General features: G+C 49.0%; 2 protein-coding genes across 8 annotated transcripts in view; one reads left to right on the forward strand and one right to left on the reverse strand.

Annotated features, from left to right (window-relative positions):
* The first annotated feature begins 37 nt into the window (after window positions 1–37).
* PGAM5 (PGAM family member 5, mitochondrial serine/threonine protein phosphatase) lies at window positions 38–10,497 on the forward strand. Of its 4 annotated transcripts, none has more exons than XM_070629408.1 (6): window positions 38–2,185; window positions 5,108–5,286; window positions 6,394–6,519; window positions 6,593–6,681; window positions 6,867–7,000; window positions 9,387–10,497. In XM_070629408.1, exons 1-6 carry the CDS (start codon window positions 1,839–1,841, stop codon window positions 9,535–9,537), a joined length of 1,026 nt encoding a protein of 341 aa, XP_070485509.1. In that variant the 5' UTR covers window positions 38–1,838; the 3' UTR covers window positions 9,538–10,497. The 4 variants fall into 4 exon arrangements, with proteins under 4 accessions (XP_070485509.1, XP_070485510.1, XP_070485512.1 ...); XM_070629409.1 differs by having other exon boundaries at window positions 6,870–7,000; XM_070629411.1 differs by having other exon boundaries at window positions 2,150–2,413; window positions 6,870–7,000.
* Window positions 10,498–12,152: 1,655 nt separating this feature from the next.
* Window positions 12,153–27,482, reverse strand: part of ANKLE2 (ankyrin repeat and LEM domain containing 2) — a 30,884-nt gene continuing 15,554 nt past the window's right edge. For 2 of the 4 annotated variants that reach the window (XM_070629405.1, XM_070629407.1), the window contains exons 3-13: window positions 27,084–27,278; window positions 25,472–25,665; window positions 25,204–25,392; window positions 21,859–21,981; window positions 20,320–20,386; window positions 18,526–18,698; window positions 17,507–17,613; window positions 16,442–16,629; window positions 15,391–16,021; window positions 14,329–14,460; window positions 12,153–13,926 (exon numbers count right to left, since the gene is read on the reverse strand). In XM_070629405.1, coding sequence (XP_070485506.1) covers window positions 13,734–13,926; window positions 14,329–14,460; window positions 15,391–16,021; window positions 16,442–16,629; window positions 17,507–17,613; window positions 18,526–18,698; window positions 20,320–20,386; window positions 21,859–21,981; window positions 25,204–25,392; window positions 25,472–25,665; window positions 27,084–27,278 — 2,192 coding nt within the window. In that variant the 3' untranslated portion in view covers window positions 12,153–13,733. Of the gene's footprint in view, window positions 13,927–14,328; window positions 14,461–15,390; window positions 16,022–16,441; window positions 16,630–17,506; window positions 17,614–18,525; window positions 18,699–20,319; window positions 20,387–21,858; window positions 21,982–25,203; window positions 25,393–25,471; window positions 25,666–27,071; window positions 27,279–27,482 lie in introns of all 4 variants that reach the window. The other 2 variants (XM_070629404.1, XM_070629406.1) reach the window with 1 other exon arrangement.

Below are 27,482 nucleotides of genomic sequence, written 5' to 3' on the forward strand. Positions count from 1 at the left end.
TTTCTCAGAACGATTACTGTTGCTTTGGAAGAAATGTATGGTCAGAGGGCCGCGCTCAGATTTTTTTTTCAGTTGTGGTAAAATATACAATACTACTGCTTAGCTACATGGAGGCATAGCAGAAAGGCCCTTCTAGACCAAGACTTGCCCCTGTGTTCTGAGAGGCCGGGTGATACATATATGCCACCCTTCCTGCTGATTTTTTCTGCTTCCTGTTGCTCCTTTACACGAACCCTGCCTACCCTGCTTTCTCACTCTTAAGCACGTTCCTTCCTCATAGTGTCCCATCCTTGCTTCATGGACGCAATATCCCTTGGGATCTCAATTATATATCTTTTGAAATTTTCCTCTGTCCCCATGTACTGTTTCTATTTTCTCAAGGTTCATTTGTTGTTTATTTTGTTCTTTTCTTTCAAGATGTCTTCAAATGTCTGTTGATCCTTGCTTGTGCATCATTGTTTGAGAGTCAAAGCCACTCCGGCATTCTCTGAAGCTTAGTGTGCATGGGCTACACTTATCAAATGGTATCCTTACTGTGGGCTGACCCAGTATTGTTGGGGATCACCCATTCTCAGTAACTGAGGCCTTTTCTCTTGGGCTTCAGTTTCCCCAGAGAAGAATCCTTTAATTTCTTGCCCAGGGAGAAGTATGGCAGTTGTAATGGAGCAAGCCTAGTGGCCAACATTCTTGTGACTGACTGGAGGAAAGGGGTTAGAGGTCCCACTATTAGCATATGAACTTCCCATCATCTCATCTTTATTACTGCATCCCAATCTCTGCTGTCTGGCGTTCCCAAATCCACAGTCCTTCTGGTTAAAATCCCCCAGAATGAAATCTGTCTAGTCTTCTGCCACGATGGAGATGAGGTGTTCGCCTGAATTACAGGAGATGGAGGGGTGTAGAGGGCAAGCTCTTCGAGATTTTTCAATCGGTCCTCCTGTGTTTAACTCCGCTCACCGACCTCAGAGGTGGGGCTAGTGCCTATAACTCCTCAGACTCTTCTAGACTCTCTGGATTAAATGAGCTTGTATCTTGGCTTCCCTCAGTGCAGGCAGCTGACGTTCCATCTTCCAGAATTTTGTCAACTGTTCTCTTTGTTTCTTCTTGCAGATTCAAGTATGTCCTTGTGGATTTGTCTTTTTTTTCCTTTTAAAATCTTTTTACTATGGTTCTAGTAAGTGACCTTCTAGAAATAAATGTTTGGGTTCAAAACACCATGTTTAAGCAGAGTTCTGGGTATTTCTGTGGAATAGATTCATTCTCCAAAATATCGAGTGATTTTTAAAAAAATGTAAATCACATCATGTCAATTCCCAACTTAAAAACCTGCAAAGATGATCTAGTAATTACACTTCTGGATATACACCCAAAAGAACTGAAAGCAGGGATTTGAAAAGATACTTGCACACCCATGTTCAGGGCAGCATTATTCACTGGAGCAACCCAAGTGTCCATTGATGGATGAATGGTTAAACAAAGTGTTATATTCATGCGATGCAATATTTATCCAGTTTTTAAAAAGGAAATTAATTCTGACATATGCTACAAGATGGATGACCCTCGAGGACATTATGCTGAAACACACCAGTTCCCAAAGGACAAACACTGTATGACTCCACTCACGAAGTTCGACTCAACTCAGAGACAGAAAGCACAATGGTGGTCACCTGGCTTTGACCGCAGGGAAATGAGTTGTTTCACGGGGAGACACAGTTTCAGTGCGGGAAGATGAAAACGTTCTGGAGATGGATGGTGGGGATGGTTGCACAGCAACGCGGATGTACCTAATGCCATGAAACTGTACACTTAAAAGTGGTTAAGAAGGCACATTTTATGTTATGTGTACTACAGCAAAAACAGCAGCATGCCCTGCGGAGGTTCCCAGTTCACGCGAACAGAACCCCAAGTCCTTCTCCGCGAGGCCCCGCCCGCCTGTCCGGCGCGGCGCCCGCCCAGGCGCCCTCGAGCTCCGCGGGGGCAGCGCCGCGCGACCTCTCGCTGCTCGAAGGCCAGGACTCGCCCGGCCCTCTGCCCACGGCGGGGCAGACCTCCGAGAACCGCCGCCCGCCATGCCCCTGCGTCTTTCTCCTCGGAAGCACCGGCGGCGGCCGGGCGATCCCGACAGCCCCCGCGCCGCCCGCCGGCCGGAAGGAAACATGTCCCTTGCGGCGCGCCGTCCGCACCGGTGAGCGCATGCGCGGGGCCGGTGCGGGAGGGCCGGCATGGCGTTCCGGCAGGCCTTGCAGCTGGCAGCCTGCGGCCTGGCGGGGGGCTCGGCCGCCGTGCTCTTCTCGGCCGTGGCGGTGGGCAAGCCCCGCGCGGGCGGGGACGCGGAGCCGCGCGTGGTCGAGCCTCCAGCGTGGGCCGGGCCTGCGCGCCCGAGGCCCGGTGTCTGGGACCCCAACTGGGACAGGTGCGGGGCCGGTGGGTGGGGGCCGGGCCCCGTGCCGTGTGTTCGGGCCGACAAGGTCTGCGAAGCGGAGGGGCGGGCGAGGCAGGCTGCGGGCGGGTTTCTCTATCGGTTCTGGCTGCAAGTCTGGCTGCGATGTGGGCGTCCCTCGATCCCTGAGCCTCAGTTCCGGGTCTGTCCCACCCACCCCTCCTCCAAGCCTCGGCTCCTGGTCTGTCCCACCCACCCCTCCTCCAAGCCTCGGCTCCTGGTCTGTCCCACCCACCCTTCCTCGGAGCCTCGGCTCCCCGGGGTCTGTCCCACCCACCCCTCCTCCAAGCCTCGGCTCCTGGTCTGTCCCACCCACCCCTCCTCGGAGCCTCGGCTCCCCGGGGTCTGTCCCACCCACACCTCCTCCGAGCCTCGTCTCTCAAGTCCCGAGGTGGTTCTGAGGAACGAGTCTAGCGATGTGGACAGTGCCTGGCACACAGAGTGGCCCAACGTGGTCATTTTCAGTCCTAGACGGAGGGCTTGGACCTCTCTGTAGGGCTGTCATCCTTGTTTCCCACTCTCAGTTTCTGAAGCGTTGAATTGGATGATGGAGTATTGATCCTGTTTTTGCCTAACAGCTGAGAGAGATGGATGTGGGTGCCTGAAGAATGATGGCCAAGTCCTTTAAAAGGGTCTCTTTGCAGGGAAGATGTGCAAGGACATGGTTAGCAGACGTCTTGAATAGTAACATGAGCCTCCAGGGGTCTTGGGTCAGTACCTGGTCACTAGCCACATGTCCTGTGGAGCACCTGAAATATGGCTTCTGTGATCAGGAAACAATTGTTAGTCTTACAAAGCAGTGCAGATATTTTGATTATTGTTTATTTGTTGAAATGATAGTATTTTTGGTACATTGGGTTAAATAAAGTAAGTAATTGAAATTTTCCCTGCTTCTTTTTACTTTTTAATTGTGGCTACTTGGAGATTTAAAAACACGTATGTTGCTGGTCTGTTTTTATTGCACAGCACTGCTCTGGAGTCTGGGAGTGGCCATTATGGATGGTTTACCCAGTCCCAGCTCCTTACTACTTGATACTTTGCTCTGAGTGAGGGGGAACAGAGCTAATATTTATTTTTAGCCCAGGTGTATCAGGAACTTCATAGGGATTCATTTCTTTCACCTTTCATTTTTAAAAAATAAACTTATTTTAGAATAGTTGGAGATTTACAGAAAGATTGCAGAGGTAATAGAGGTCCTGTGTATTCCACACCTAGGCTCCTCTGTTGTTAACATCTTATGCTAGTATGGTACGCTTGTCACAGTGAGTGAGCCAGTCAGTATAGATATGTTATTAACTGTCGTCCATACTTTACTGAGATTTCCTCAGTTTTCACCTATTGTCCATTGTCTCTTCCAGGATGCTACATGACAGTTGATCCTCACGTCTCCTCAGGCTCCTCTTGGCTTTGAGAGTTGCTCACACTTCCCTTATCTTGATGACCGTGACAGTTTTGAGGAGTGCTGGTCAGGGATCTTATAGATTGTCTCTCAATTTGGATGTGTCTGTTTTTCTCATGATTAAACCAGTTCATGTTCTCTTTTTTAAACATCAGTACGATCTTCCAAATTTCTTACATCTTTTTAAGGAAACAGATTCACTCTGAGGTTAAAGGATTTGCTTGAGGTAGAACTGGACTCCAGCTTTATTGGTTGAAGCTGTATTTAGTCACCAAGTGTAAATGCTGGAAAGTTCCAGAGCCTCATCCAGTGAAATCTCCAGCCTCTTCCTGGGGAACTTCATCCAGTCCAGGCTCCCTGTGTCTGTGCCTGTAGCTCCCAGATGTCTTCTCTGGCTCAGCCCTAGGCTCCCACATGTGTGCCAAGGCAGCATCTTGGCCTGGTTGTATTATGGGCACCCCAGGCTCACATGGCCCCAGCAGAACCCTTGAATTGGCACTACTCCCCTCAAAACTTTCCTTCCGCCACTCTGTCTCAGCCAAGTGCATTCTTTTCTCAGCTCTGCCTTTTATTAACTTCAGTTCCGTGAGCCACCAGATATGCCTGTCATCTTTGCTGTGGCTGTCCCCACCCCATCAGCTCTTCAACATTCCAGCAGCACCTCCAGTAGACTTTCTGTGATAAGAAGAAGGTTTTCTTCCTTACTGTCCAATGTAATAACCACTCTCCCATGTGCATTTAAAATGTGTTCACTGTGACTGGGGAAATAAAGTTTTAATTTTATTTAATTTTCATTGTTTTGAATTTAAGTAATCACATGGCTAGTCGCTACTAGTGGACAGCACAGTTGCCGACTCTGCTTCAGTGTCCCCTTCAGCAAGGCCATAGTGGCTGCCCTGTGGGCACGTCCTACCTGCCCTCCCACAGCCACGCCTTCCTGTTACCTGGTTCCACTTTCTCCACGTCACTGATCTCTGTGCTGTTATTGCCTCTCCTCACTAGAATGTAAGTTGCACAAGGGCTTCACTTGTCTGTCTTGTTCACCATCCAGTCGCCCAGAACAGGCCTGGCAGCGCTCAGCTCTGGTCTGAATGAGATGTGCTCCAAGAAGCTGGCCTCTCTAGGGCCGGTGGCAGAGAACAGAGTGCCGAGGGCACTGGCTTCTCCCCTGTGCTTTCCCAAGATGGAAAGACCATCTTGTCAGAAATATCCAGGGTGATTTGTAAACAGGAGTCGCAAGGACATACCGTCTCATATTTCAACATTAGGCGAGAACCACTGTCCCTGGTCAACCTGCGGAAGAGGAACCTGGAATCTGGAGAAGAGGAACTGGCATCCAGGCTGGACCACTACAAAGCCAAGGCCACGCGGCACATCTTCCTCATCAGGCACTCCCAGTACCATGTGGATGCCTCCCTGGAGAAGGACCGCACTCTGACGCCCCTGGGTATGTGCTGGGGGTTCCTTGGACCTGTGTCAGGGACTTGGCCCAGATTCGAGCACTGTCATTGTCAGTAGTTATCACCCTAACTCCGATACATCAGAGGCTTCAAAAATGTCCTCAGCTTAAAAAATATGATGGTGGATCTTGCTTGCAGGCAGTAGAATCCAAAGCACACAGCAGAGGCCTCTGTGGTCCCTGATGCTCTGCAAGGCAGCAGACCATGTGCACTGTTGTGCTTGAGTTAATTTTTTGCTGAAGATCCTTATACAGCACTTGCAGATGTCTATTTAGAGTCTGCTTCATAGAAATAAACAGGTGAGACTGAGTGATAGCAGCTGTCCCTGTGGCAGAGGTGTGTGTGGCTTTTGCAGTTTCTTGTTGTCATGAACAGTGCTGCTGGGCGTGTCCTTCAACCTTGGTCTCTGTGGCCGGGTGCAAGGGTTTCCACAGGAGAAATTCCTAGGAAAGGAAATGCAGGGTGGTCTGAGGTAGCATTTAAATTTTTAAAAGTTTCTTTGTTGAATGGGATATTACCCATTTGTGTGCACGTTAAAGAATTCAGATGGTACAAAGGGGATAGTGCCCCTCTTGTGGGTCCAGGTTCCTGGTACACAAATGGGAAGTGAAGCCCTGTCTGCAAGTGTCACCACATTCAGCTGAATCTGACTTTCTGAGGGCATTTTCAACTAGATTCTAAGACATATTTGAGAAAAGCCATTTGTATTTGTACCCAGTCTGTACTTGGTGACACGGAGGCCGTCAGGTCTCTGTGTGTTGATATCTACGATGGTTGTACAGCTGGTGGGTCACTGGCATGTTGAGACACAGTCATTGGACAAAGTTGAGTAAGAACGGTGTGAGGGACCCAGAAACAGCAACAGAAAGTAGTAAACAGGCCCCAGCCAAACTAGTAGTCCCCAGTCTTGGTCACTGTTTTGAATGTTTTTTCTAATGGGGCTGAAGGTAACTGGATTATCTCGATTTTACCTGTTGAATTCCTGGCCTCGTCTTGTCGCTACCCCTAATGCTACTTGGTAAGGACTGAAGCATTTGTAAGGTAAACAAAAGGACTCCAGTTTTTTGAATTCTCCAGTGTATTTCACCTCCCAGGTCGTGAACAGGCTGAACTAACTGGTCTCCGACTTGCAAGCTTGGGGTTGAAGTTTAATAAAATTGTCCATTCCTCCATGACCCGCGCAGTGGAAACCACTGACATCATCAGCAAACACCTGCCAGGTGAGTGCCTGTCTGGGTTCCTCTGCAGCAAAGGGAGGGAGCAGGCGCGCTGAGTCTCCCTGCTTCTCTGCAGGCGTCTGCAAGGTCAGCACAGACCTGCTCAGGGAAGGTGCCCCCATCGAGCCCGACCCGCCCGTGTCTCACTGGAAGCCAGAGGCTGTGGTAAAAACGTCCCCCCAACGGTGGTCTTCCTCCCTGGGGAGCAGCCTCCACTCTGTCCTCCTTGGCTCACTCTCCCCACCCCTTCCTCTCACTCCTGCTCCCGCAGTGGCGGGCCATCCTTTTCCTGACCTCGGCATGGCCTCTGTGCCGCCTCCATGCTCATCATTCTTTCCTTTACCCGCTAGCAGTATTACGAAGATGGAGCCCGGATTGAGGCCGCCTTCCGGAACTACATCCACCGGGCAGACGCCAAGCAGCAGGAGGACAGTTACGAGATCTTCATCTGCCACGCCAATGTCATCCGCTACATCGTATGCAGGTGAGGGGTCTTAGCCAGGCGCCCTGGCCAAGCTTCCTCCTGCCAGCCGGCCTGCTCCTCGTCTTTCCTCTGCTCGTGGCCTCGACGCTTTCCCCGGGGCCTAGTCACTCGTCAGGCAGAATCTCTGTTAGGAGTTTCTCAGGACTATTGCATTTGGGGAATAGCAGACATGGTCTGCTCATCCCAGTGCGTCCTGGCCACAGTCGATGGCCTTTCCCGGTGATGCTGAGGTGGTCCTTTGGTTAAGGCGCTGTGTGCACTGGACTTTTCACACTGTGAAGTCATTATTTTCCCCTTGGTGATTGATAAGCATCTTGGGAGCCAAGGCTCACATCCTGTTCCCCTCAGACATTCCAGTGGGTTTTAGCACCTGTTGGTAATCCTGCCACAACAGTCACTACAGTGGTGTTTGCCTAGTGGTGGTTTCGTGTTTCCTTTTGTTTATCAATTGGAATTCTTTTTAAGACCTGACTCTTACCCTCCATATATTTCTTAAATTTTTTTTTTTTTTAAAGATTTTATTTTTTTCCTTTTTCTCCTCAAAGCCCCCCGGTACATAGTTGTATATTCTTCGTTGTGGGTCCTTCTAGTTGTGGCATGTGGGACACTGCCTCAGCGTGGTTTGATGAGCAGTGCCATGTCCGCGCCCAGGATTCAAACCAATGAAACACTGGGCCGCCTGCAGTGGAGTGCGCAAACTTAACCACTCGGCCATGGGGCCAGCCCCTTACCCTCCATATATTTCTTTGTATGATTATGGACTCCTGGACCTTGATTTTGGGCTACGGGTTATAATCCGTTACCACATTAGTCACTTCACTGCTCCAGTTGCTGCAGCCTCGGCTGTTGGGAACTCCTTCTGGAGCTCCTGTGTCCTGTGGACCTGCCCCTGCTTCCTGGCACCACAGAAAGTTCCAGGGCCCTTTTAAGTGACGCCTGCCCTGAGTGGTAGCCACGTGTCACAGAGGGCCCTGTAGGGGGGAAGGCCAGCTGGGTGCATCTGTTTGACAAGATCCTACTTAGTGTAAAATTTGAAATAACTGGAACCCTGCCTCCCCTTGGATCCGTTAGAAAGCATTTGTTGGGAACTTCAGTAGCTGAGGGGTTCCTCTTGTGTGACGATGAGTTCGGCAGTGGCAAGACAGGATACAGCATAGCCAGCAGGCCTGTGGTGCTGTCTGAAGACAGGCCCAGGATCTCTGCTCACTGCGTTAGACCCTCGGGCCTGTCCCAGGGCTGTGGGGGGCCACGCTCACCACTCCCCCACCCCTCCACGAGAAGCCCAAGGCGGGGAATGGGGGGCAGTGCCTGTGTCAGGGGAGCCGGGGTTCTCAGCTCGCTTATGGGGCCTCCAAGCCAGATCGAGTGCTGCTGGGGAAGGGGGTGGGCATCGGATGGGCAGGCCCCTGGCTCCACGCCCTCAGCCACAATGCTCCTGGGAGGCAGTCCCAGGGCTCCTGGCTCGGCACCATCCTGTGTGCTGCCCTGGGCGCCCAAGAGCACCTGGGTGACTTCTGTGCTGTGTAAACACTGTGTTGCTCCTATCCTGGGAGAAGGCGACCTAAGCGGTCACTAGCAGGTGACCTCGGTGCTGAAAACACACCCAAAGTAACTGGGGACTTGGAGGGGAGGCTGCCTGTGTTGGGTGTGGGGCTCCGAGGAGCCAAAGCACTACCAAGACACGCGAGGCGCTCTGCTGCTGATTCAGGAGAGTGCTCTGGGAAGTGTGAGGCATGACACGGAGAAGACTGAGACAGCGTGAAGGCAGTTATTCCTCTGAGTCCACAAAACTCAGGGAAGATGTCAGCTGACGGCTGCAAGGTAAGCCACAGGGATGCCGCTGTCCGTGCCAACGCTCTGAGGCATAAGGGATGTCTGGTGACTCAGATGGAAGCGACAGCAATTCTGGGCTTTTCAGCAAATATTAACTGTGCCTAAAAAGCATTAAGAGTGTTAACATGCTGAGGGGTTGTGGATAACACCACCCTCCAGCCCTCCCTGGGGAGAATGGAGCAGGAAGGGCTCTGTCACTGTTGGCTGCCCCCACCCCTTTTGTTACATTGGAAAACCAGAAATTAAATCGTGCACAGTTGTACGAATTGGTGTATTTCTGACTCACATGCAAATCTTGAGTTGCGTTGATCTCCTGCCCCAGAGAGGGGCTGGGCTGCCACTTTACCCCATATTGGATGGGTTGGCATCGCCTGGCAGCTCCTTCCTGAGAAATCCCTTGCTTGAAATGGGAGGGACTTAGTGATGTTGGTCCCAGCCCTGAGGTCGGCTCTGAGACTTCTCACCTGGGGTCCGGTGGTGGTAGATTTGCCAAGACCTCGGCCCATTTCAAAAACAAGGCCCCCATTCTGGCATGTTCTTTCTTCTTCCCCAGGGCGCTGCAGTTCCCTCCAGAAGGCTGGCTCCGCCTTTCCCTCAACAACGGCAGCATTACTCACCTGGTGGTCCGGCCTGATGGCCGAGTGGCACTCAGGACCCTCGGGGACACGGGGTTCATGCCTCCTGATAAGATCTCCCGCTCCTGAGGGCTGCCTTGAGGCTCCGCTTTCCTCCTCAGCCCCCTGCCCGGCTCCAGCGTGGGTGCCGCCAAGAACACGGGCTCCTTCCCTCTGTCTTCCCTCCACAGGCTACTTTTCATTTCTCCAGGACGAGGTGGCAGAAAAGTAGAAATATGTAAAATGCAGCATTTTAGCACTCCTGGCCCAGCATGGACAAGGGAACGTTCAGATCAGCCTGATTTCTTGCACAGGGTTTTCTGCCTTTCTCTCATCTACCAGGACGAGCCTGTGCAGTTTAAGGAGGCCTGTTTCAGGGACTGGACAAGGCCTCACAGATGCCATCACTGCGGGCACCGCAGCAGATCCACACCAAGGGGTCTCTGGTCGTGACCACAGCTTGCCAGGTGACCCCCCCCTCGACACTCCATCAGCAAAGCCCAACAGGCACGAGGGACTCGGAGCAGGTGCCAGCGCTTCTCTTCCGCTTCATGCATTCTCTTCACTTCTTAAAACCCTTTTGTCAAATATTTATCAAAGATTTTCCTCATCTGGGTTCTTGCTTTGAAAACCAATCTCTCCCTCTAACGCCACACACCTGACACTGCTGGACGTGAGCTCCCTGTGCCTTAGGCTTTTCAGGCACGCAGAAGCACCTTGGCAGGTGATGGAGGTGACATGCCGGCTGGCCTCATGGGACAGAGGCTGGGTGGTGATGGCCCAGGAGAGGGTCCTGTTTCAGTAAAAGAGCCGACCGTTCAATCTTTGTTTTCCTCTGGCTGTTAATCTTTTATGCTTATGGATCAAACTATTTAGACATAGTATGTAAATCTCAAATGTTCTGTTAATTTAGGAAAAACTACAATTTCTATAAAGTGGTTATGAGCATTTTCTGTAATCACTGCAACTAATTGGGATATTTGATCCATTTCTGTGTCAACTTTGGAAATAAATAAAAAATAAATTTTATTTTACTGTTTTTTCCAAGTACTAACTGAATGTTTGTTTTAAAGAAAACAGGAAGCCCATGTAGTGCAACGAACAGCAGCCCCAAACTTGCTGAAACAGCTTCGGCAGAAAGCTCTTTCCGCACTATTTTGTGTCTCCAGGGCTGGTGGCTTTGCCCAGGTATGCGCCCCAGCAGGGTCCTCTGTGAGGCTCTGACCCAGGACAGTGAACTTGATAAATGGTTCTCTAGAACCAGCAACCACACACCATTTTCTAGAAATAGTTTTGACAAATAAGCCAGGGGCCGTGTCAACTTCTAAAACCACAAGGTGATGGGCACTCTCATTTCACTTCACGTGCAAATGAAGCCGGGGAAGGAAGGGCCTCACATCCCACATGGACTCTGAGCCTTGGACTCTCGGGCCTAGGACACCTCAAGGTAAGTGGTGGGTTCTCTTCCCTGTTCCCTCAAGGAGTCTACAAGGCCACCTCACTGTCCTTTCTGCAGACATGCCTTTTCAGTGACATTTCTGCCCTTTACACTTGACCTTTGAGAAACGGCAGCATTCTAAAAACCAGAAACAAGCCCACCTGGGGTGTGGAGCGGACAGACCACCCAGCCGAGAGCAGGAGAGGGGGTGCTTGGATGGGGTCAGGCACAGGGGCCTGGTGATGTCATCGTAGACACTGTTCCCTGAGATGGGACAGGTGACTGAAGACTTTGGAAATGTCCATAATGATACCTGCACACCACAAACCTGTGTAATACGAGGGAACCTGAACTGACATCTGGGAGTCCGTCCTACCTACCGTGTTGTGTTGCTGTTTGTTCCCCAATGTTTTCTTTTGAGACAGTCAGGAAAGGAACTTAACTGGAGAATACTACAGGTTTTTACACACAAATGCAAAATGTCTAAGATATAAGAAGAGAACGTGCCCTGAACAGCCCAGTGAGCAGAACCGGCGGAGGAAAACAGCACAGGGCCGCATCCGATGATGTTTGAAACCACTCTGACATGGCAGCTATCCCTCAACCTGTCAATTCCCCTGAAAGCTGTGAAAGTTTCTGGAAACATCCAAAAATGATTGCAGAGGATTTGTGTGTGGTCCTTGCCACGTGCGGCAGGCTCTCACTTCAGAAGACTGCGGCGCCCACGTCCCCCCCAGAAGTGAACTGGGGCTTCCCAGGGCCCTCTCGCACCGCAGCCCACAGCCTGGCACCCGCCCACCTCACCGCGGCCGAGGGCTCCCACCACCTCCTCCAAACAAGGAAATGACAGCCAAGTCTTCGCCCCACAGGAGAGGCTTCCCCTTTCCATGGGCAGTTAGGAAATCTGTGCTAGTTTAACTTACGCCAGAAAGTTTTCCACAACTGTGTTAGGAATCAAAGGGGCCAAAAAACAGCCAATAAACTACTCTCAGGTTAATATATTATTTCCTCAAAAAACACTACTTAAGATTTTACTAAAAAGCACATTTTGCCTGGCACAGGTGAAAGAGGTCTTTCTGAAAGCTTAGAATTATTACCACATGGTTTAAAAAATAATTTATTTCACTGAATAGCTCAAAAAAGAACACAAAAATCACCACAGCAGACACGACAATGCATTCACTGGAAGCAGGGCCACCTTCTATAAATGAATAAATAGTCAAAGAAATCCCAGAACTTCAGAAAACAGGAACAGCAGTCTGCAAAATTAGGGCAAAAACACCATTTTAATTTCCATCTGAATATTTACAACAATATACAGGACAGTATGGCAAGATCTTAGAGGAAACAGGTTATGACTGTGAATATAACATCTGTATTCCGATTTCTGTTGAGAACAAAGATGCCTTTTAAAAATGCCGTTGGTCTTTAGAAGAGAATGTGTTTTTCTGTCTTATATCTAGATTCCACTGCTACACAAGTGGAAACACCCTGTGTAACAACCTTTTGAATTTTAAAATCTAAATCTTGATTCCATATTCCTGACCTGTCTTGTTATCACGTGAAAGAAATAAGCTATTTTAAATACAAGTTTCAATGTAGAAGTTTTAAGAACAAAACTTAACGAGGAGAAAGAATCTCACTTACCTCCACTTAGCATCACTGCCTATTCCCAAAAAGCAAGTTGAGGAAAATCAAAAATGATTTACAAAAGGCACTGAAGTCAGCAAGAGCCCTAGTAGAGTTTTTATTTGGATAAAACACTGGAAACGCTCAGAGACGTCTGCTTGTGTGGTTTGTAACACCGGGAGGAAACCAGCCCTTGCTGTTGCTCGGTCTTGGGCATCCTCGTGGTGCTCAGTGCTGTGTGTGCCCCAGGGTCTGTGCACACACCCTCTGGAAGGTGACAGCCAAGGTGAAGACTAAACTAAACCGTGCTCAAGTCACTGAACTGGGTCTCAAAGCTGTCAAAGTCAACCTCTAGTTCCTGTACTAAAACATGACGCTCTTTTATAATCCAATTGAAATGAGTTCTAAAATAGGGAATAAATTTCAAACCTAGGGACCAACGTACAGCTCATTTTATTACCACTAAATTGACAACTCAATCAAGTCCACTGTGAAAGCTCAAGCACTGGTGAGAAGGAAGAACATCTAGTGACTGCTGCTGAGTTCCGTGTGACTACCTGCCCAACTCCCAGTGGCTACAAGACTTTTCCCAAGAGAAAAGGAAGTTTTATATTCTGGCCACTAATTAAAATGTTTTTAATGACCCAAATTATAAATATCATTGCAAGTGTAAGACACAGTCAAGGTTCATTTACTCCTGGACATCCATCCCCCTTACCAAGTCATCTAACCAAGTGGGATCGACTGGCAAAGCAAAGAGGATTTTCTATCATGAACTAGAAAGTCAAATACCCCAGAAAGGAGGAGGGCATAAAACTAATCTTGGCTTTAAGAAGTGAGGTGCAGGGAGGTGCTGCTGCCGCCACCGCGGCCAACCTCTCCTTTGGGCGCGCACTCGGATTTCCCGGCACAAACTGCGTTGGAACCCCTCCTCCGTTACACCCGCGACCAGGAACAGCACACTGAAGTCTGTATCGTGACCACATTGATGGTTTTCAGAAAATTTTTATCTGAGGTTGCTTTCATCAACTTTTCCCAAAATATCAAAAATCTAAATTTTTTACAGAATATTTGCATTTTCTAAAATTCTTTTACCCTCAAAATGAAGACTAATAAATTCATCAGACAAAAATTTTCTGTGAAATTTTAACAATAAACATAGTACCCTTCTTTCCTTAAAAATGACGACTGAAAGGAGAGCCCAACAGTGGCGGCGGCCCTACAAGGTGGCAAGCTGGGCCAAGCGAGCCATCCTGCGGAGGTGGCCCCCGTTTGCAGGGCTGTAGCGCCCAGGGCTGCCCAGCCCAGGGGAGAGGGGGAGGGGACCAGGCTTCCCGGGGCTGCAGCTGTGAGGGCCACCGAGCTCCGGCAGCTGAGACTTCACCTTCCCTTTCAGGGCGGGGCTTGGCCAGCTGAGGAAACAAGAAAGGTCTGTCATCAGGTGGGGAGAGCAGGGGCTATAGACAGGACCTGGGCCCCTGTGCCTGAGCCCGGGGACCACTGGGGCTCTGAGAAGAGGACCTTCGCACCTCAGAACCACAGGCCCTGAAGATTAAAAGCTCACACAGTTTTCCATAAGAATCCCATGTGACCCTGACCAGGAATCCTGGCTGCTTCCACCCCTGACCCTGACACCTTGTGCCACCAGCCACAGCCACACATCAGGGGGGCTACACGTTAGCCTGGCTAACAGGCTGCCAGTGTTCTAGGTGAACCACTACATTCACATGAATTGGAATTGGAGCATTCCAGAAGCTAGCTACCAGCAACCCCCACATAACAGACAGACCGTCCTCTCCAGGGCCCGTCGGTACCTCTGTCTGTCAGAGGGTGAGAAGCACAGGACAGCACTCTTCCATCTGTGCACGGCTGGGTACTGGTGAGGGTCCACGTTTGCACACTCCAGAGCTGCCAAAACATCCCGATCCAGTTTTGATGGCTCCTCTCTAGAAGGCACAAAAAAAGAAGTGATAGAAAAAGTGGAAACACCTGTGATTAAAAACGCAGCCTTCCAACAGCAATGCTTTTTTTTTTTTTTGAGGAAGATTAGCCCTGAGCTAACTACCGCCAATCCTCCTCTTTTTGCTGAGGAAGACTGGCCCTGAGCTAACATCTGTGCTCATCTTCCTCTACTTTATATGTGAGACACCTGCCACACATGGCTTTTTGCCAAGCAGTGCCATGTCTGCACCAGGGATCGGAACCAGCGAACCCTGGGCTGCCGAGAAGAGGAACATGCGAACCTAACCGCTGCGCCACTGGGCCAGCCCCCTTGAAATGCATTCATAACTCAAAAACCTAGCATAGGAACAGAACAGCTGCAGGAACACGTCCGGTCCTCAGGAAGCAGCTGTCGGGGCTATGACCCAGGTTACAGAGGAGCCAAGGCTGGTTCCAGAGAGGATGTACCGTCCCACAGAAACGGTGGAGGTGGTGCCAGAGGAGGGTGCCCCTGGGACCCACCCCTGCACATTTCACTCCCATAGACCGTCAACCAGAAGGCTGGGGACAGTCCACCATCTGGGAGACTGACCCCAAGACGGTCTTTCTTCCTAAACAAACTAAATACTTAGGAAGGTTCCAGTCATTCTGTGGGGGCGATGACTCCCCTGGGAAGTACAGCAGACATAAAGACGAGCATGAAAGGAGGACACTGTGTCTACCCACTTGGAAGACCACTGATGTGCACCAAGAAGCTACAAACTCACGAGAGAGGGGGGAACTACAAGTGCACATCCAATCAGGTTGTGGGCAGAGAGAAGGTTGAAGAGAATTACAACCATGTCACATGCGCTTGCACCTCCCTACTCCATGTGACACGTGCACAGATCCCACTCCTCCAGAATCACACACCAACACACATGCGCAACTCATACCCAGAAAGGAAGAGCCTCTGGATGGGCTCCTTTGTGGCGGGGACCCTTGACGGCTCCAAGGACACAGAACTGCAGCCATGCTGCACCTCGTGCCTGGGACTGTCGGGACCCAGGCACATCTTAGCAATCCCGGCTGACATTTCACCCTCTGTCCTTATTTGATTATTCCCAAGTTTGCCAGCAGCAGGAGGTTCTAACGAGTCACTTTCTACTGCGTCCATTCCTGATGTCAGGATCTTCTTATCTCTAGTTTCCATACGTTTATTTGGTGTCTTAGAAAAGCTACTTCCTAGATTCTGCAAATTCAGTTTATCGAACTCAACAGCCAAGCCAGAGACAGGTGACAGGAGGGCTTCCTCCTGGCTCGGGGCCTTTGGCATCTTGCCACCCAGGGGGCTACAAAGCCCATTTCTGCTGCTGTGGGGACTGGTCGGGGATGCAGCTCCTGCAAGGTCTGTCTTCTGCCCCAAGGAAAGGATTTCACACCCTGAGTCTCCAAAAGCACCGACTGTGGGCTGGGTGTTGCTTCGAGCTGTGTTTTGCCGATTTTTTATCTCTTCCAAGCTCATGTCGTCATCCTCATCTAGAAACGCCCTGACGGAGATGGAGTTGCTGCACTTCCTGCGACGGCCTGTGAGGGAGAGAGAGCAGCTGTGGATGACAGGAAACCGCGGGATGCCCGCTCAGCACCACCGCGAATCCCTGCAGCCCGCGGAAGCCCACTCTCTCGTTCAAAGCCTCCTCCTCAGACTCCAGACAGGAAACCACCTGTGCTGCCCCCTTGGAAAAGGTAAGCAGGACCTGCCAACAGAAATACAGCCTCCAGGCCGAGTTCTCCCCCTTCAAAAGCAGGAAAGTGAGGAGAAAGCCAAGTCGAGGGTACGCACTCATGGGGGACAGGAGAGCACTTGGCACCTCTCATCTGATCTGCTAGGACGTCAGGAGCACTCACAGCATGAGGAACAGAGAGGAGCAGCAGGGGTCACTCGTTCACACGGACTCACTTCTTGGTCCGAGTCCCAGAGCCCTGGGACGTGCTGTGTGTCCTTACCGAGGGCAGAGGCGTTCTGACACCAGGCTTCGTCTTCTCCTGTGTCCTGTTGGGGCTTTTTGCCCACTTCTTGCTGAGTAAGGTATTCTTCTAGTTTTTGCAGGCCCTCCTGGGAAGACAGATCAACAAAGCAGCCCAGAAAGTCCCAGTACTCGACCCAGGGATACCCCAGTTCATGAGCCAGCTCCCTGTAAGAATAAAGCACACACGTCACTTGTGAAACCAGAACAGAAGCTCACAGAACTGACTGCACAGAAAACGGCACTTTATGCTGGAAGTGCTGCACCAACAGCAGCAGACCTGGTTACGTTTTATCAGTTATCCTAAGTCGGGGTAAACTGGTGCTTGCGTTTTGAGGCAGCGCTCGCGACAGTCTCACCCATGGAGCTCTGCCAGGTTAGGAGCGAGCCAGGGTGACCGCGACCACAACTCCACTCACAAGCAAACCTGAGAGGAGGAGGGCTAAGCAGACTCCACAGGCAGATGGACCTTCGTGTTTTCATAAAACTACTGTATAAAGTTGGATACGATTATGGGTTTGGCCAGGCACATAAAAATAGAGAAGTCCTTCTCAGGTTCCAGTTGTAAACCTGAAACTAGGCACATATTTTGAGAACAAGTTCTAAAACAATTCACTGAAGTTTTATTTGATTACAGTATAATTTAGCTTCTTGACTGTGGAAAAAACACTTTCCAAGGACTTTTTTCCTAGTAGTTTCCAGCCTACCTCTTGTGTTTTACTTTCTCCTTCAGTGCCAAGGCAACACCCACTGTGGGCACCTCACACAAAGCACTGCCTCTGAACACCAACTCCCTGACAGACGCTGCGTGTGGGGCAGGGCTGTTCCAACAGAATCTCACGCTACACAAACGGCAGCATGTGCAACGTTTGCAAGGAGTGAGACCTCACGACAAGGCTCTAAAGTCTCCCAGTAAACACTTCCTGGGAACTGTTACTGTGAAGGCCATTGTAACAAGTTTCCTCTTCTATCCACAAGTAAGCAACAGCACACCAAACGACTCCACACCAGCTCTTTGTCACTTGGTGCCATGCCCTTGAAGTACCTTCCCACTCTCTCAATGCCTCTTTCTGGGTCCGATTTCCTGACATTGTGAAAGAAGCCTGCTTTCTCTCGAGGCGGGGTTTTCCAGAGTCTCCGAAAATCTTCTGCCTACGAAGAGAAAATGTGTTGAGCTATGCTACGTACCAAGTCACCAGGCAACGCGAAGAACCTCCAGCATCACAGAGCTATCTGGTGCCTTCCAGTGTCCCTCCTCCATCTCCTGACAGACCCTGGGCAACACGCCCACCTGTCTTGCTGTGTTCTGACGGAGGTGAGGAGGGACTCTGAACAAGGCTCCATAAAGCAGGGGCCCCTTTCTTCCTGTGGCCCGGGCTGGGGTCTGAGGGTCAGAGTTGCACCACGTGGCCCTGAGGATGACGCAAGGCCTTGAGGCAGACACTGCAAAGCTGCCACCCCAAGGGCCTCAAGTCATTTTCTCATTACACGAGAGGAAAACAAATGTTTATGCTTTTAAGTCATTCTTACTAGTTTTATGTTTTATGCAAGTGAATCTAACCCTAAGTGATATCACTGGTTTTTGGAGACATCTTCATAGTTGCGGGTAACTAATTATTTAGAACATTTTTAATGAGAAGATAGATTACATACAGATCAGTGTATGAGATATCTCAATCCAGAAGGTGAACTGCAGAGTTTGCAAATGGAAGTTTCTTAGTGACAATACAAGTCCAACAATACTGGAATGGACAGCCTAGTTGGACTGGCAATGAACTGTGAGAAGGGCCATCAACACACGGGAGAGCCAAGTGACAATGGTGTGGGGGAGGGTGAGCCCAGGGAAACATCGCTTCTATGAAGTGTGGGCTCACCACACCCACCCTGACAGGGTCAAGATACTCTTGTTTCTCCAGCAAATGTTCTGAAGCCTCACTGCCAACTCACTGGGGTTCCATGGGACCTGGTCTCCAAGACCAAACACAGAGCGAAGAGGCGAGAACACCCAGCACTTCTGGCAGGGACTGGTAGGAGCTGGTTCCAGAAGCTTCCACAGCAGCTCACCTTGGATGGACTCAGGGGCCCTGCAAAAGCTCGCAGGGTCAAAATGGGGTCTCTGGGGCTGCTTCCACCATGGCCAACGTGCGGGGCCTCGGCCGTCTGGTCTGAAGACCACAGCTCCCCGATCACCGGAGAAGACGTGTCCTCTGCTCTCAGGAGCGGCACATAGTAGTGACCTAGGGGAGACACACCAGGGCTACACACATCGTGCAGGTGAGTCATCACCTGAGGGGGTGTGTCCAGCACTGGGTCAGCAGCCCAAGAAACAACACATTCGTTACACCACAGGCTTTGCAAGTGATTTCATGATAATAATAATAGTAAAAAGGCTACAAAAGCTCTGAAGCTGAAGAACCTGGGCAAGAGACCAGTTTGTCCCACACTCACTCACGGAGCCCTGCATTCTTCCTCTGCTGGGAAGAAAAAAGGAAAAAGGAAGTGGGAGCAAGGAACAAGTCCTCACCCCCAGATACTTAAAAGGATAGAGAGGCAGGACCTGTGTGAACAAGATTAGCCTAAGTGGGAGCTTGAGAGATGTTAAAAAGAAGTTACATTTTAACTCCTCTCCCTTCCCAATTCCCTACCCTTTTCTGTATGTTACAATTTTGTATCATCGAATACACATCTCTCAACAGACCAGAACATCAGGACTCTGATGTGAAATCAGGAAAGAACAAAGGTAGGGTGCAGTGAGATCACGCCGGAGGGAGCAGCAGGAAAGCACCCAGAGACAATGCGCAAACGCACAGCTGTGGCTGTCATGTGCCAGTAAAACTTTATTTACAAAAGCAGGCGGGCCGGATAGGCATGTGCCAACCTCTGCTTCAAATGGAGACCAACAGGGATTTGGATAGGAATGGAAACCAAGAGAGAAGGAAAGACAGGCAAACAGGAGAGGCCAAAGGGCATCAACTATCTGCTGCAATGTCGCTGGCGAGCAGACCACCAGACTTCTGGCTAGAGATGGCAGGGAAAGGCATTTCTGCCGCCATCTTCTCCAACTCACTGGAAACAACAGAGGAAGATGGTGGGAGCAACCCCTTTCTGAAACCAGCCATCTCCACACTCCTGAAGCCTGCAAGCTAGGAGGTACAGGTGCCAAGTCCTAGAAGCCATTGGCCAGAGGAGCAAGGCCCCAGGAAGTTGAGGCGAACCTCCAGACCTGAGCAGGAAGGACTGTCCCGACAGGTCACGGTCTTGAAAAGCTGAGCCAGTAATTCAACTCTAGGTCTAGAGTGATGAGATCCAGTGCCGGAGAGGCTGCAGGAGAGGTGAGGACTGTGGAGGGAACTGAGGGAGGAGCATCCCAGCTTTGCCAAGCAGGGGGCAGGGTTAGGCTGGGAGGCAGGCTTGCAGAGGGCGTGAGATGAAAGAGCTGACAGACAGCTACTGACAAACCAACCAACCCACCAGCCGAGCGAGGGGTTCTGGGCACAGCCGCGCTCACTCTCTTCTGTGCAGACTCGCAGGCTGTACCTGAGGAGGTGGGATTGGAGGCACCTGCTACATGAGGGGCCTGCAGAGACTAAGGCGTGAGACCATGAGCAACAGTCAAATGATAGACAACCTGGTCTCTCATAAAAGCTCAAGGCCTACAGGAGGGATTATATGAAAACAGAGGTGGAATGTGAGAGCTGGGAAGTTCAGGAAACAGAAGGAACCGTGAAAAGGGCTTCTGAAGGGAGTTCAGGGGCAACCCTTGGCTTTCCTGCCCAGGACACAAGGCCAGGCTTGGACACTGTCCAGGACATTCCCCGCAACGGGCCTCACATTCCAGGCACCAATTCCCCACCTTACCCTTTAAATATTCTCTGATCCGCTCCTTCAGTTCCACAGATTTATTTTTGCTTCTTTCACAAATAACCTATTTAAAAAAAACAGAGTTAACACTCTAAATCTTATCATAACATTTTCTTATCATTAGAAAGGAAATCTTAAAGTGCACTATCAAGTCAGAGCAGAGACATGCGGACACACTCACAATTTTCAGTTCTCTGAGTGCCCCTGTCTGAGGTCCTGTGTGGACTGGGTTGAAACAGAACTCCTATCTAGCACGGAACACAAATGTTTTATTTTCACAACTACAGGAATCAACTTTCTCAGCCCTTGGAGAATTGTAGTGGCAGGAACATTTTTTTGCTAGAAACAATTAAAAAACCAGTAACTTTGAAATAAGAAAGGAACCACAAAATTAGCATCTCTCCTGCCAGCCTGTGAGAAACAAACTACAATTGTATAGTGTACCCTGCAAGTAATGAAACTATTTTTTTTAAGTCTGTAACCGATTGTGAGAGATGTCAAATATTTTAAAAATATCAGTTACCAAATAGCATCTTATATGAAAAAATATACATATGTACACAAAAAATTGAGTAAGACATATGCAAAATAATGGTAATTTCTGAATTGTAGAATTATCTGCTGAATTTTACTCTTTTTGTTTATGTGTATTCTAAACTTTCTACAGAAAGCGGTCATTACTTATGTAACCATAGCAACTACAAAAGAGGCTTTACTACCAGAATAGGATCCTGACAGATCCTATTTCCAAAGGCTGGCAGGTCCAGTGTATGTAGACAGTGTAGCTGTCAGCTCCAGCTCCAGTGTATGGTATAATCAACCCAGCTTTCAATTCTCATCAGGTCCAGTTCCCTTTCCATCTCACAGGCAGAGAAGCACCTCTGCCCTAAGGCACATTTTGTTCAACTGCCAACACAGATCATGACAATGCCTACTTCACAAGGCTTGTATAGGTCAGGTGAGAGTACAGGAGGGGCTTAGGACTCTGCCTCGTGCACAGTGACCTGAACACACATCAGGTGCTTTCAGCGTCATCATCCTCACCACCATCAAGATAATCCTCACTATCACCACCATTACCATCAACATCATCCCCATCATGACCATCATCACCACCACCACCACTGTAATCATAACCAGCATCATCATCATGGCCATCAACACCACCATCATCACCGTAATCATCATAACCATCATCACCAGCATCACTACCACCTCTTCTGTTCTCTCTGACCCTGGTCAACTGAGGTGTGTACAGAGAGAACTTGATAAAAGACTGCTGAGCTGTTGAGAACCATCTGCCAGATTCAGGAAAATAAACCCAGCAAACTGGGGCAATTCATTCCCTCCTGGCTCTACAGATGCATTTTCTTCACAGAGTGCCTTTTGCTCAGCAATCAGGGTGCTAATGTGCCCATAAGTCAAACACACTCACACAGAGTTACATGTGACTTAACAGTAGCTGTGAAATACACTGTATCTTATGGATTTTCATTGCTAATACTATACAGTAATGGCATTTCAATAGGTACTTACATCTTCAGGTGTTTTATCATATTTATTCCTCGGGTTCTTTACAATCAAAGGGTGTGAAGAAAGTACATTGACTACATCTGCATTCCCAAACTTACAAGCAAAATGCAACGGCGTGTCATAGCCCTGAGAGAGGTGCAGAGGAAGAACACTTATTTCTCATTTACACTTTGTTTCATAAGGTTGCTTTAAGATAAAAATAGGTATTTAGTAAGACAAACAAAACCCCCCAAAAGACTGTAAAAAGACACTTTTTATAACTGAAAAACAACTGGCATACTAGCACATATCCACGTTATAGCCGGGCTTGAGCCCAGCAGACTGCTCTGGCTGCTGTGGGTCTAGTGCCCAGGTGCTCGGGTCCAGTGGGAGCTTATAACCGAGCTGAGCATAACACCTGCTCAGTAAACAGTAGCTTTAACAGTTCAGGGCCTGGTACAAGGTCATAAAATCAATGCTCAAAATGTGAAATAAACAGATGAAGGCAACATCCAGAATAAAGCAAAGTCTATGCATTTGGTCTGTACTTAAAGAAAACTCTCTCTAGTGGCTAACACTGCAGTAAACGAAACGCTGCACTCTTGACTCCATGGTGCTTCTCAGTGCCCCGGCTTCCCCCAGTGGTGCCCTTCCCCGGCCCACAGCTGCACCTTCATCTGCTGCCTACAGACCAGTGGGCCTAAGGGTGACAGCGCCCCCTGAGCTTAAGAGCTCTTGGGCCCACTGCTTCTGGGCCCTTGGATGGCCGCAGGCTCAAATGCAGCATGTCCAAAGTGGAATCCACATGCCTCTACCAGAGCCAGAAAGACGGCCCTGCAGCCCACCTGTAATTAGCAAGGACAGCACATCCCAGCTCCGCAGTACCCAGTGGTCACTCCTCCTTCCGTATGCCAAGGCTGCCCTCCCCTTAGCTTCTTGTCTAGGTTGCCAAGACACCTAATGGGCCTTCTGCCTGGGCTCACACTCCCAGCTCCAGCCCACCCTCCACTAGGTGACTCCAGTCATCTTGCGCAAGCAAATATCCTCAAGTCACCTCCTATGCCCTGCTCCACACCCTCTAGGACTGCCTCCCCACCTCATACATTCCAGAGAACCTGCAAAGGTCTGGGCATTTGCCCGCACCGCCGCTCTCCGCCGTGCCTGTCCTTTTGCCTGGGGTCGGCAAATTTTCTCAGCCAAGTAAACATTTTAGGCTCCGAGGCTACCCAGTCTCTGCCATAACTACCCTACTCTACCTTTCTCTGCAGCCGCAGACAACATATAAAGTATGAGCACAGCTGTGTTCCAACAAAGTTTTATTTGCAAAAACTGTACTTTGTGGGCCCGGCTTTAGTGTATTCTCTGGATTAGGTCTTTCTTGATTCACGTTCTCCCTGAGACAACTTCAGCTCTAACAGCCAGCCCTCCCTTGCCAGGCATGCAGAGGACAGAGGTCACTGCACATCAGGGCCTACTGTCTTCACTTGGCATTCGGAGCATCAGACCTCAGAGAGCCCTAGACACTCCTGTTTCCTTTTGGCCACTCATCTCCCTCACACCATGTAACGTCCATCTCTAACCTGCTCCAAGTTCCACAAACTTGACCCCAACCTGTCCCTTCATTCCTGCCAGGAACTTTTGTTCCTATGTAGACAGCAGGCTCTGGGTCCGGGACCAGGTGTAGTTCTCATTCATGCCACATTCTCTGGTGAGCCCCCAGGCTTTCTAGGATGCCCAAGTGTTGTGGTCAGTGCTTTAATTGATTCCTACTCTTAGTGGGTTATGATCAGACAATATGACCTGTAACATCACCTAATTTCAGGAATTTATTAAGTGTTCTTTGTGGACACGCATATGTACATTTTCTGTGAGTACCGCACAGTCATTAAGAAAAGAATGTGACTGGGGCCGGCCCCACGGCCGAGTGGCTAAGTTCGCGAGCTCTGCTTCAGCGGCCTGGGGTTTCGCCGGTTCGGATCCTGAGTGCAGACATGGCTTCGCTCATCAGGCCATGCTGAGGTGGCGTCCCACATAGTACAACCAGAGGCACTCACAACTAGAGTATACAACTACATACTGGGGAGCTTTGGGGGAAAAAAGGAAAAATAAAATCTTTAAAAATTAAAAAAAAAAAAGTGATGGTCAGCCCTGGTGGCCTAGTGGTTAAGTTCAGCATGCTCCACTTCAGCAGCCCGGGTTCAGTTCCTGGGCACACACCTACACCACTCTGTCAGCAGCCATGCTGTGCTGGTAGCCCACATACTGAAAAATCGAGGAAGACTGGCACAGATGTTAGCTCAGGGCAAACCTTCCACAAGCAAAAAAAAGAGGAAGACTGGCAACGGATGTTAGCTCAGGGCAAATTTTCCTCAGGAGAAAAAAGAAAAAAGAAAAACAGAAAGAACAGAATGTGTATTTTCTATAAGGTACACAGTTCTGTATCACAGCTATTAAGTCAGACTTCCTGATTATTCTAATCAAATCAGACATCCTTACTGATGCAGTTTGTTCACACTTAGTCTAACTGATTTTATTCCTTCTGTCCTACTCTACACTTACTATTGCTCATGTAATCACTGTATTTCTTTTACTCCCTTCTAAATTTGCAAGTTTGGCCAAATTTATCTCCATTCCCCCTTTTTTCTCTTATTAATTTAAAAGTCATTCTTACTTTCCAATTCTGCAGTTCAATGTATCATATTCGATATGTATTATGAGATAATAAATTATGCTCCACTCCAATGTGCTTCTTTTATTCCCTCTCCTGCCAACTACACCTTTCCAAACTCCTAGGTTTTGCTGAGACTTTATAATTCTTGGCTCTATGCCATCATTGGGTTTTCTCTGATATATGTAAAATTCTTCTGTTTCAAGAATCCTTACTTAAGCCTGATGAGCCATTAAAAATCATCCCTTGGAAATTTTTAACCCCACAGGAAATAGTCCTAATGTAAACTGGAAAAAAAAAAAAAAAAGATATACACAGAACACTAGAATAAAAGGTACCAAAACTTTTTTACTTTCTTCTCCCTTTAGCTTTTCAGCATTCACCTATCCTCCAAAGCCCAGCTTGGGCCTCTCTTGACAACGGCCAGGAGGGAAGTATCCTTGCAGCAGCTCTGTCCACAGCCAAGCCCCACATGCACCCTGCCCGGTGGGGCGGACTTCTCATGTGTGAGCAGAGCTTATTTTCCAACCATCTCTCTCTAAATTCTCTGAGCTCAATGAATGTGAGTCTCCTCTCTGATCCTCCACATGCACACTGATACAGTGCAGGGACACAGTAAATACTCACATACTAGGAACACTAACCGTGTTTTAAGACTGGCTGTAACTTCTACTAGAAAAGAGAGGAGGTGGCACACTCACCATTTTGTCAGGAGTGTTCAGGTACAGGTCCACGATGTAACAAATGCGATTCTGCAGCATGCTTGGGTTGTCATCGGGGTACATAAGCCGCATGAATTCAGGGTTTTCCAGAGTCTCTAGAGTCAGCTGGCAGATAGAAGCCTGATTCTCTTTGGCAGCAACATGCATGACGTTGTACCTACATCCTTCCTGAAAGAATACCGCAGATTTTGAGTTTTGTCTTTGTCAACAAGTCTTTTGACGCTAATGATGCTGCAAGCAGGATTACCTGTACGATGGTTGGGTTGTCCCCTGAACCAATGAGATATCGGGGATTACTCCAGATAAGATCAGCAAAGGTGTCATCTTCTCCCTTCTCCACAGCTTTTCGAAGTTTGGCAGTAAGATCTTGTGTACGGGGATTTTTATAACTGTTCGCTCGCTCTTTGTTTACTGTTTCTGACTCAGAGAGGTATAAACCATCTGTCATTAAGAAACCACATTTAAGAATATTTAATTTCACAAACATTTTTCTCATCACCCACTATGTGCTACATGGAGGGCAATAAAAATCTCTCCCTCAGGCGCCCCACATATACAGTAGAGGAAGATGGCATGGATGTTAGCTCAGGGACAGTCTTCCTCAGCAAAAAGAGGAGGATTAGTGGCAGATGTGAGCTCAGGGCTAATCTTCCTCAGGAAAAAAAAAAGAAAATCTCTCTCACACAGGCTTACGATCTAGTTGGGAGTAAGAGATAAGAAACAATTATAATAGGTAGCAGAAGGACCTATGTTCCAGCCTCCACAGTGGTACAAACACACTGCTATGGCACGTAAGTGAAAGGCCAACAAGACTCAACTGGACCCCAGCTAGAAAAGGCTTTGTGAAGGCAGCGTGGGTCTCATTAGGTGGAGGAAGGATGAGCGCACAGGGCCAAAGGAGCATGACCAGCGTTCGCATAAATCTGTGAGGTGCACAAAGCATTCCCATAAAGAAAGAGCGAGCAAAAGAGTGATTTCAGTTGGTTTAATTACAAAACCTGAGAATGTACGAAAGTGATCTTCTTGAAGTGAACTTTCACAAACTGGGAAGAGGGAAGCCTGTAACTGTTTTACATTCATTCTGGTTTCTAAGCAGCACCTGTGTGAGGCCAAGTGTGGGAACAAAAGAAAGGAGGCAGACGGGACTCTCAACTGGAGGCCAGATGTCTGCAAGGACAGGACACCTTCCTCCGGAACCCCGACAGCGTGGGCAGCAGGACAACCGTGAGCTCTGAGAGGCGATGAGACTGAGCCTGGGCCAAAGTTAAAGACCACCAGGGTTTTGCACAATGCTGACTGCAAAGGCCCCCTCTTAAGATCCTGGTTCTGAGCTGGGAGTGGGTATGTTCAGATTTCTGGCTGGATAGCTCCTGCAGACGAGCCCAGCTTTTGCAGGATCTTCTGGGTCAAAGCAGGTGCCACAGTCCTAAAATCAGGTGTAGCTTCAAGGGAGAAACAGACTGATCTTGGCATCCAAAAAATCCCCTGAATCTAAGAGGCAGCAGGAGAAAGCGAGACAAAGAGAACAGAACAGAAGGGGTGATGGTGATCCTTTCACTGCTTCTCCCATGGCCTCCCCAGCTTCAGGGCCTGGAGGAGTAGCTGCCTGGCCCACTCAGCCCCCCATCACCTCTACCTACATGGTCCCTGGTCCTTCCCAGAACAGCCAACTGACCCATTCTCCTTCAGCCGCTCTATGGCCTGGGCCTCAGCTCTCTGCTCCCTAGCAAAGTGGACTCCTCTCAAAGGTGGAAAAAACCAGTTACAATAAATCAGGAAAGAGGGCACAAAATACCTGGGGGTAAATTTGATAGTAATGCCAAGATGTGAACTGCTATACAATTTACCTTTTAACCCACCATTGCTAAAGAGTGGTGCTATTTTCACAGGAGAAAGTGGTAAAGAGGTTTTGCTTGGAGAAGGGAAATAATCACAAATTCCTCTAGCAAATTTCTCTGCATCTTCTCTGCTTGAAAAAGCTTTAAATCGGGATCCTTTGATCATTCTGACAGCTTGTAATGCTTCCTTTTTATCTTCATAAACATGAATCCTTTCTGCGTGGGAAAAGTAACAAAGGAAAATTAAAGATGAAGAACGGGAGCCATTATCACTTAATTCACACCTGAAGGTCCTGGGTTTATTTTTATTTTTATTTATTTATTTATTTTTTGAGGAAGATTAGCCCTGAGCTAACTGCCAATCTTTCTTTTTTTGCTGAGGAAGACTGGCCCTGAGCTAACATCTGTGCCCATCTTCCT

Source organism: Equus przewalskii, chromosome 7, assembly GCF_037783145.1.
Source record: "Equus przewalskii isolate Varuska chromosome 7, EquPr2, whole genome shotgun sequence".
NCBI lineage: Eukaryota > Metazoa > Chordata > Mammalia > Perissodactyla > Equidae > Equus > Equus przewalskii.

Coding starts and splice junctions, on each gene's coding strand:
- PGAM5 (XM_070629408.1), top strand. CDS start 1,839: ATGTGTACTACAGCAAAAACAGCAGCATGCCCTGCGGAGGTTCCCAGT. Junction 2,186..5,107: donor GCGGCGCGCCGTCCGCACCG/GTGAGCGCATGC, acceptor TTTCAACATTAG/GCGAGAACCACTGTCCCTGG. Junction 7,001..9,386: donor ATCCGCTACATCGTATGCAG/GTGAGGGGTCTT, acceptor CTTCTTCCCCAG/GGCGCTGCAGTTCCCTCCAG.